Source organism: Mustela lutreola, chromosome 7 (assembly GCF_030435805.1).
Source record: "Mustela lutreola isolate mMusLut2 chromosome 7, mMusLut2.pri, whole genome shotgun sequence".
NCBI lineage: Eukaryota > Metazoa > Chordata > Mammalia > Carnivora > Mustelidae > Mustela > Mustela lutreola.
In genome coordinates this window covers 5000287-5009931 of record NC_081296.1, presented here as the reverse complement: position 1 = coordinate 5009931, position 9645 = coordinate 5000287, and the positions used below count along the sequence as shown (strand labels likewise).

The following is a 9645-nucleotide window of genomic DNA, read 5'->3' as shown; positions in this document are numbered from 1 at the left end:
TGCAACCACGCTGTGGCTCTAGAAGGTTCCTACCACTTTCCAGAACACCCCTCCCTCTCTTAAACAGTCTGGAACCCTGCGAACTTCTTCCTACAATCACAAGTGACTGGGTCCTGTGCGAAGAGACCTGCCTACATAAAAGAGGCCGCAAAGTCTCCTGAAGGTCCTTGCTTATAGCCCAGTTTCCCGCTCCAGCGACCAGCTCCCCTGACCTGGCACGGGTGGGGTACCACGCAGGATTAGGAAGGGCCCAAATCTGAAAGAGACAGGCAGAATACCAACCAGACCCCGGTCAGCCTGACCCACTGTCCATCAGGACAGACAGCAGTGGGACACAAGGGTGGGGCTTAAGTACTTTCCAGGAGAAACCAGATGCAAGACCAAACTCCACTTGCCAGCCCAACCCCCGGCATGGTACCTACTGCCAATCATTCCCCTGGCACCTCTCCAAGAACAGTGTTCTCCAATTCTAGGCTGCTCAGAGAGATCACCCTCGAGGAAAAAGGGAGACAGGGCTAAGGCGGGGAGACACTGCTACCCCCTCCAGGGACCCATGCAGCATGCAACATTATTACAATTATTGAAAATCAACAATAATTGCAAAGGGCCATCTGAGAAACATAACATTTTAATAAATGAAATAAATACTCCAGTACATGCAAGGTAAAAACTTGACATGGGGGTGGGGGGTGGGCAAGGGCAGGGGGGAATCACTCTATAGTGTAAATTAAAAAATAAAACAACACACTCACAGTAGCTTTCCCCCCATTTGCAAATCACATGGCAAAGTCATACTCTTTCCACACCAAGTATACGCCTAATCCAACACGATTGCTTAAAAAAAAAAAAAAAAAAAAAAAAAAAAAGGTAGCTACATCCATGTCTAAGGAGTGAAAACTGAGGTAACCTTTCTTTTAATTAGGAAAAAACAGAAAACAGAAAGAAAAAAAAAGGACCCCAAAAGAAACAAACCCATGACCTCCTTCCTGCCCAATTGGTAAGAAAATTTAGTGGAGGAACTCCAGAAGAGGGGCCGGGGCTGGGTGCCACCTCCGGGTCCCTGCTGGGTGTGCGTAGGTGGGCAGTGGGTCCCCCCGCGCCCACGAGTGTCGTCGGAGCGCATGGCCCCGCTCTCTGGAAGGTTCCTCTGGAGCATCCGACATGGAGGGGGGGTCTTCCCCTGGGATTTCTTTGGTATACATGGAGAGGGCAGACAGTAAGTATCTTCCTCTAGTCTGGGGTGGAAGAAAGAAGGGGGCGGGTGCTAATTCACAGAATTGGAATTCACTGGCGGTAAAGTCCTGGGCGAAGACCTCTCCCGTAAAGCCTGAGATAGCAGGGTGCAGCCTTCAGACACGGCGCAGGCCGAGTTCCTCAGCCTCTCCCTGTGGTCCGACATCTTGGCGCCCCCGTCGGGGTGCTGCGCCAGATCCCTGAGGCACTGGGTCAGGAGCACGCAGGCCGACACCACGCTCATGGCGCCGCCCAGGATGGCGGTCTGCACCGCCTTGCCCTCGGCGCTCACGGCCGCCGCGCGACCCAGGAACTGCGGCTCGGTGGCGAAGCCCACCAGGGCGCTTACGGCCTGCACCAGCGGCCCGCTGAAGAGCGCGCAGCGGCTGCGGGCCAGCTCGCTGGGCGCCGCCTTCACCTCGCGCACGCAGGCCAGCAGCGCCGACGCACTCGTGCTCATGCACTTGACGCCCAGCTTGAACTGCTCGCGGGAGAAGCGGTCCCGGGACTTGTCGCTGGCCAGGGCGCACGCGTCCGTCAGGAACTTGAGGTTGCGCGACAGGCCCTGCGACACCTCCAGCAGCAGCTGCGGCGTCATGTCGGCCAGCGGGGTGGCGCGCAGCACGGCGCAGCCCTGCTCCACCTCGTGGCGGCAGCGCGTCACGCGGTAGCGGTCCACCAGGCCCGGCTGAGCGGGCTGCGCGCCCGGCGTGGCCACCGCCGCCAGGTAGGCCGCGTGGGCGGAGCACTCGGTCAGCGACACCACCAGGTCTCCCAGCTCCACCAGGCTGTCCCCGGCCTCCCCGAAGCGGCCCATGTTGAGCTGGCTCTGCACGTCGTGGGTGAGGATGGAGAGCCCCTTGGTGCGCGCGATGATCGTGTCCCGGCACTGCTCGAAGGACTCGGCCCCGGCGCAGGAGGAGGCGGGGCCCTCGAAGAGCACGGGCCGCGCCTCGCTCGACAGCAGCAGCAGGTCGGCCACCAGCTGCATCTTGCCTTTGCAGTGGTCGCAGACGGACACCAGCCTCTTCCGCGGCTGCGAGCAGGCCGCCCCGACGGCGCTCGCAGGAGCCGGAGAAGCCGCCTCGCCAGTGGGCTTCCCAGCGCTGCCACTAGCCATCGCGCCCGGGGGGCACTGGCATGCCGCTGGGGATCCCGCTACCGCCGCCGCTGCCACTGCCGCCGCCCCCGCGGCCGTCGCGACTCAGCTGGCCAGGGCCGCGGTGCCTTCCCCGCACCATCATGCCATCCACCGCGCCGGGCGGAGGGCACTGGGCTGCTGCGGCTGCCGGAGCCCGAGCGGCGGCGGCGCGGGGCGGGCCCGGGGGCCAGAGGACGCAGGAGGTTCTTCGGGGCGCGGGGAGGGGCTGCAGCGTTCGGCCTCCTGGAGGGCTTGCAGGAACCATGAACCGGGCACAGCAAACTCACGGAGCGCGCTCCTCGCCGCCGGGCTGCCAGGAAAGTCCCTTCTGCTGGGCCGCCGTCGCCGCCAACGCCGCCGCCGCCTTCCTGGGCATGGATGGCCCGGCCCGGCCGGAGCGGGAGGGCGGGAGGGGGGGGAAGCTGGGAGTTGTCCTTCCTTCCTTCCTTTCTTTGAAATCAAAATCCCTTCCTCGGGGAGGAGCGCGGGCGGCGGCTCGGGCGGGCTCTGCTGTCAGCCACCTCGGGCTCGGCGGCGCACGTGGGCTTCAGGCGCCCTGACCCCGCCGGGCGGCACTTGCCCGCGACGGCGGCCGGGGCTGGCGCCGCGGGGCGCGCATCTCCTGCCCCCTGCTCTCGGGAAGCGGCGCCGGCGGCGGCAGAGCCGAGGGTGTGGCCGCTGCTGGCGCGGCCGCGCCGAGTCAGAGTCGGGCGGGAGGCTGCACTGATTGCGCACAGCGGCCGCCCCGCTCGCGCGCTCGCCCGCCCGCCACGCCCGGGCGCGCCGGCCACCGCGGCCGCCCCTTCCCGCCTCGCCGGCTCACAGCGCGCGGCCCGGCGCCGAGGCGGCACGCCCTCCCCGACCGCGCGCCCCGCGGCCGGCCGCTGGCTGTGGGCGCGAGTCCATCCCGGTCGCCTGGTCGCCTGGGGCCCGCCGCGGCTGAGCTCTCCCGAGACCCCGGGCCCTGCGCATCGGACGCCCGGCGCGCGTCTCCCCGGCGGCCGCGCCAACTCAGAAGGTCCCCGCGGCGCGGCGGCCACCCGCCCGGGCCCCGGTTCCTGCCATCTTCGTCAACCTCCAACTTCCGAGCGAGCCGGGAGAAACTGAAAGGAAGGGCGGGGGCCGAGAGGCGGAGGGGAAGACGCCCGCCTCCTCTCCCCGCGCGGCTGCTCCTCGGCGCGGGCCGTGGGTGCGCCGCCGCCCGCCGGGGCCGCCCGAGCCGCCTCCTCCCCGCGTCCGCGCCTCGCCCCCGGGCTCGCCGCCGCCGCCGCCCGGCCGTCACCTCCCTGGAGCCTATAGAAATCTTTTGTGTGGCGTCACCGCCTTTCGTTTAAATCCCGCTTCCTCCTCTCGCCCTTCCTCCCGCCCCCTCCGCCGCTCCCGGATGCTTGCGCGATGCGCTGCTCCTCCCCCGGGAAGCTGGGTGGCTGCGGGAGGACGCCGCCGCCCAGCGCGGAGCCGCGGGCGCGGGCCGGGGGTCCCGTGGGGGGCGGGCGGGGGCTGGGGGCCGCCCTGGGCGCACGGCGCCGGGTGGGGGGGCGCGGGGCGCAGCCTCCGGCGGCCTCGCGGCGACCCCGGGCCGGACCCGGACTCCGCGCTTCCTCCCCGCCCCGCGAGCGAGTCTGGAAGGGGACTGTTTCTGCCCCTAAGGGAGGAGAACGCTGCCCCCCGTGCCCGGGCGGCGTGCCGGGGGCCGCTCTGCGCCTTCTGCGGGACCCGGGCGGGGCTCGCCAGCTCTGGCCCTGCCCTTTGTTGTGCGTGGCCTCCTCCGCGGGGGTGGGGTGAGGTGGGGGGGGGTAGATTCTGCAGGGCTGTGTGGGCCGAGGAGAGCACTTGCTAGGGAGTCGGAAGAGCCGGCTCGGGGCCCCTCGTGTGCTTGGAGCGCGGGCTTTGAACCAGACTTCCTGGGGTCAGCCTTTTCTCCAGCCGTCTAGCTCTGTGACCTTGTGCAAGCCCTCCCCCCAAGTGTCCGTCTCCTCCTCTCCAAGTCAGACTGTGGGCACTGACTGCTCCAGTCCCTGGCTCGGGAGTAGTAGCGGGGAGAATCAGGAGCCTCCCTCCGCGGGCGTTCTCGTAACTTGTGTCTTCAGTTCGGCGGCGATGGGATCAGAGTGGCCACTGTTCACGAAGACGAACAGCCTTTGGAGGTAAACCGCGCTGTCCGGTTTTACGCAGAAGGAACTGATCTGCTGATGCCTCCAGCTCCTTCCTAAGGACAGGAGGAGAGCAGATGGCCCGGCGAGGAGCCCACTCCCGACCTTTTTTCGTTGAACCCAGACCTTGCCCTTCAGGAAGTGGTTGAAGCACCTGGGCTTCCTCCCCTTGGGGTGGGGGGGGGGGGCACCTCTCAGTCCAGAAACAGGCCCTCCAGGTGCCCAGCACCAGCTGGGTGTGTCAGCCAACGGAAATGTTTGTTCCTCTGTCCCTTCCTAGGGCCCACGGTCACCTTTTTTTTTCCAGCCAGCCAGTTAATATCACTTGTTACTAAGATGACCTTGCAATTTACCGTCCAAACTGAAACCGCTCTGAGAGTGAATTATAAAATATGCTATTAAAAAGTTAACCAGGAAAAACAGATACAGACCTGAATGGGTAGTCACCCGACTTAGAACAGAGAGTGTCCTTGGATATTTCTAGAATCTAGACGAACCCACTTGTTTTGCAGCCAGGGCCAATAAAACAGACGGTTTTCTCAACAAGCAGCAATTATGTAGGATTAAGCCCTTTTAGTTTTCTATGATTGGAAACCGGGTGGACTGATCAAACTCCTAACGTGGTAACCCAGGAAAGCACCCTATTCTTATATAGCTCCAAAAAACATATTAGGACAAGTCAAACCCTTCCCGCCATACCTAGTGGATTCATGAAGCTTCTCTAGGATTGGGATTTTTCCCCAAAGCTACTTGGAACCCGGGGTGGGGGGCTGTCTCCCTTCTGTATATGTGTCTTCTCTTTGCTGGACACCTTGTACCCCTCGAGGAACTGGTCACGCGTAGAAGTTTCTACTATGTTTGCATTAACTTTAAAAACTTACAGGATTAGGGGTGCCTGGGTGGTTCAGTGGGTTAAACCTCTGCCTTCGGCTCAGGTCATGATCTCAGGGTCCTGGGAACGAGCCCCGCATTGGGCTCTCTGCTCGATGGGGAGCCTGCTTCCTCCTCTCTCTCTGCCTGCCTCTCTGCCTACTTGTGATCTCTGTCTGTCAAATAAATAAATAAAATCTTAAAAAAAAATAAATAAAACAAAAACTTACAGAATTATTTTCTTGGTGTCTCCTCCTACCCAGACCCTTCCCGGGACTGCCTCCACCTTCCTTTCAAGTTACCTGACTTTCTGTTGTGGCCCATTCAGTCCACAAACACTGGACACCTACCGTGCAGCAGCCCCTACACTAGGCACCCATGTTACAGCAAAGTAATGAAGTCCTCGAAAGGGTAGAGCCCAGAGAGGCAACACAGCCGCACAAGCAAGTTGTCACAAAGTCGTCACTGGCATGGTGACCGCAGGGAGGAAAGGAGCTGCCTCAGAGATAGTGGGCCACACGGAACAGCCCCGGGGCAAGTGGGTGGGGTCACGTGGTCAGCTGTGACCCATGAAATGGGAGGGAAGTGATGTGCCTTCCTTTCAGCCAAGGCAACGCAAAGCAGATCTGCGGTTCTCCATTCTCTCTTGCCCTGCTCTAAGCACTCGGAGACGGTTCTAGAGGGTGCAGCTCCAAGACGGTGGGGCCTCCGTAAGCCCAGCGGCTGGAGTGCACGGTGTGTTGACCTGTACGGGACATTCGACAGGAGCCAGGCAGGAGCCCTGAGTCACACCACAGACCCTCGGTGATTTGTCGCTGTAGCATATGGCAGTCCAGCTAAGTTAAGAGCGGCCGTGTGTGCCTCTCCAGTCCCTGGAAATCGGGGTATCTGTTTAGAAACCTCACTCGTTACCCTTTCCGACCCTCTCTGAAAATATAACATGAACCCAAGGTACTGTGCGAAGTGCTTTTCATTACAGTGGAAATCGGGTGAGAGAAGCTGCTACCACGGGCTGAAGGGTTGGGGGGCGGGGGGGGGGGGGGGACAGTGGATGGTGCAGACAAGCGGAAGCCCGGGCCAGTAGGAAATAGCACGGCCCCTGGAGAATGTATTCTCAGTGCCCGGCCTGGCTTCGTGGGAATTTAACAAAGAAAGGAGCCCGATACTGAAAGACAGCTGGTTGAGGGTTTGGGTTCCGGGAGGCCAGGTGGGACTGACAGGTTGGGCCAGCCGGGATTGGGGAAATGGGCTTTCCCTCCTTTCTCGCTTATTCTAGAAGGTGTGTCCACCCCCTGGACTTTGAGCAGGTATTAAATAGCGCTATGAACACTATTTGGGTTTGGCTTTTCTTTTTTTCTTTTTTGAATTGTGGCTCTATATTCCTTACATAAAACTTTCCATTTTAGCCATTTCTCCGAGCTTAGCGCCGGCTCAGCGGAAGCGCCCACCACCCCTACCACCTCACCCCGCTTGTCGCCTTGCTCTCTGGTGTATCTTGCTCCCAGCCCATCAGAACACCTAGGGAGGATCTCACCCGTCCCTCCCGCATGCTCCCCATCCCCCTGCCCGCCCCCACTCCTTCCCTCTGGCCTGTCTCTCTGTTCATCTGAAGCTGAGTATGAGAGCAAGGCCGGTGTGCGGGCCGCTGACCAGGAGAGGCTCACGTGGGCACCCAGCTCCCAAGATCTGGGAGACCAGGAATGTTCTCCTGTCTAGCTCATCAGAGATCCCTACGTAGAAGTGGAGGTTGCTTTCACAGGTAAATTTTCTACCTCCTTTCCCTACTGGTAAAGGATCTCGAGGGGTATTTTCCAGAATTCTTCTGCAGGACAGAAAAGATAAATGCCAAGATCCAGGCTTCAGCTCCCTGAGAGTAGAGTTCCTAACACTGATCATGCCTAGTTCTTTTTCTGTCTCTCAGGGTGCCCAGCACCTAGGAAGTCAGCAACTACGGATTGCCTCGCAGTCTCCCTCCACGTGGAGCCTCCCTGACCCCAATACAGACTCTCCAGCACTTCTTTTTTTTTTTTTTTTAAAGATTTTATTTATTTATTTGATAAGGAGAGAGAGATCACAAGTAGAGACAGGCAGAGAGAGGGGGGGAGGCAGGATCCCCGCCGAGCAGAGAACCCGATGCGGGGCTCGATCCCAGGACCCTGAGATCATGACCCGAGCCAAAGGCAGAGGCTTAACCCACTGAGCCACCCAGGCGCCCCTCTCCAGCACTTCTGCCCCTGGTGTGCCCAATGCATAGAGTGGCCCTTAGCACGGGGTACTGTTTCCCCACAACCCCGGCCCCTCTTTAAGGATGAGGACTTGATCCGTCCCCTGCGTCCCCCACACCCAGTGCGCTGTGTGGTCATCAATAAATTTTGTGGAAGAGATAAAAAAATGAATTAAGCTGTTGGCCATTCTTTGCAAGAAAGGCATGCTTTTGTTGAACCCAAATCCTGCTGGCCGCAGCTCTTGCTCAGCCATGGACACAAAGTCACGGACGTTCACCATCCCATGGCAGGGACATGGCCCGTGGGTGTGGTCAGGATTTACAGCTCATGGCTCTAGGGTCGAAGCGTAGGCCTAAGGCCTATTCGCTTAGCAAGTGTGTTCACCCCAGTTCTCTTCTAGCTTGTGGAGAGCCCAGGGAGATGATTTTCTGGAAACACAGATCGTGAGTTCACTGACTGTCTTTGCAAATCGCTGTGCCAACAAAGTGTAGGGAATGTCTCAGACGACACAGATAAAAAAAGTCCTACATTTTCTTCTAGCAGATTCCGGTCTGATCCTGAAGGTTTCAAGGCAACTGCAGTATTAGGGATAATTTGAATTAAGTGTATTGTTCTGAGTACTTTAGTTGAAATTAGACTTCTTTCCCCTACAATGTTTAGGGGCATCCCTGTGTTTACATGTGTCTTACCCCTTTTAAAACACAACTGATTTGAAATCCCACTCCTTAGAGAAAACCATTAGAGACATAACTGGGCTATTTTCCTATGCAGACATATGCATAGCTGTATGATTTTAATACTGTTCTATAATTTTATTTAATAATTCAAACAAACATTTCTAATATGAACAGATGAACACCTGTGGATCCTAGGTAACGACTGTGATGTTTTCCATTGCATAAATGGGCTGCAGTTTGCCGTCTGTACGTGTAGGTTTTTCACAGTCTGAAGTCACTGAGCATGTCAGGTCCTCCTGCTTTGTGGAAAGCGGGACATAGGATTATGACAAGGGGCGAATGAAACCATACATCTAAAGGACTCAGGGGACTTTGTGCCACGTGGTAAGTGCTCGATTTTATTTGCAGTACTCTTGTTTTCATCGTCTGTCTCTTGGAGTCCGTTCTTGGAAGCAGAATTGCTAATTCCAGGGCGATTTTCAGATTCTCCAGATCATGGACTTTTTTTTTTTTTTTTTTTAGGGTTTTGATACTTTTCACCTCATTCTCATGTAGAAAGACTGTACCCCTGGCAGCGAACGGGTCTGCTTATTTCCTGAGCATTGTCAACAGGGCACAGGACTTGAATTTATATTCGAGCCCAGATGACGGGTAAACTTATATATCTTGTTTGAATTTGCATTTCTTCACTACCTAGTGAGGTTCTGCAGTTTTTGCTCATGTAGATGTTGGCCATGGACTGATGTTGCACAAATAAAGAGAGTGTGTGTGGCCTTTCCCCTTCTTCGGCCAGGGAGTTCGTCTTTTTCTTGCTGAGTTGTAAGCTAGTTTGTCTCTACCCCGTCGGAGCTTAATGTACTTTTTGCCTTTTAACTTACTGTCACCGTGTTTGGCAAACACGGGTTTTAACTGTTGTCTCATTAGACGAGTCCTACTCTTTTGTTCACAAATCATCAGGTGGTCGGAGGTGGACTCTGGGGCAGTCACGTCTCTTCTGGAAATCTGGAATTGCTGCGTGTGAGTAAACTGAGGGGCAGCTAAACCTCGGGAGACTCTATTTTGCCTCTCCTTGCACTGGATTCAGAAGTAGCCAAGTGAAGATGGTAAAGAGCCATGGTCTTCCCATGTCCACTTTAGCTCCACCCCCTGGACCCTCCTCCCACTGAATTTAAAGATTCAAACTTTAAATGGTTCATGTTTGGTGCACCAGAGTCTCCAAAACCACGCTGTATCCTTTAGGTCACAGGCGCCCGCTTTTCAGCATCCTGAACATCACAACTGCCTGGTTCCCGACACCGCAGGCAAGTCTTTTTGCAGCCCCCAGGCCAGGCCTCCCTGCTCTGTTG

General features: G+C 57.9%; 1 protein-coding gene across 1 annotated transcript; it reads right to left on the bottom strand.

Moving 5' to 3' along the window:
* Positions 1-610: 610 nt before the first annotated feature.
* Positions 611-2369, bottom strand: TLNRD1 (talin rod domain containing 1). The gene has a single exon (XM_059179837.1). The coding sequence runs from the start codon at positions 2351-2353 to the stop codon at positions 1265-1267; it is 1089 nt and encodes a 362-aa protein (XP_059035820.1). The 5' UTR covers positions 2354-2369; the 3' UTR covers positions 611-1264.
* Between the last annotated feature and the right edge of the window lie 7276 nt (positions 2370-9645).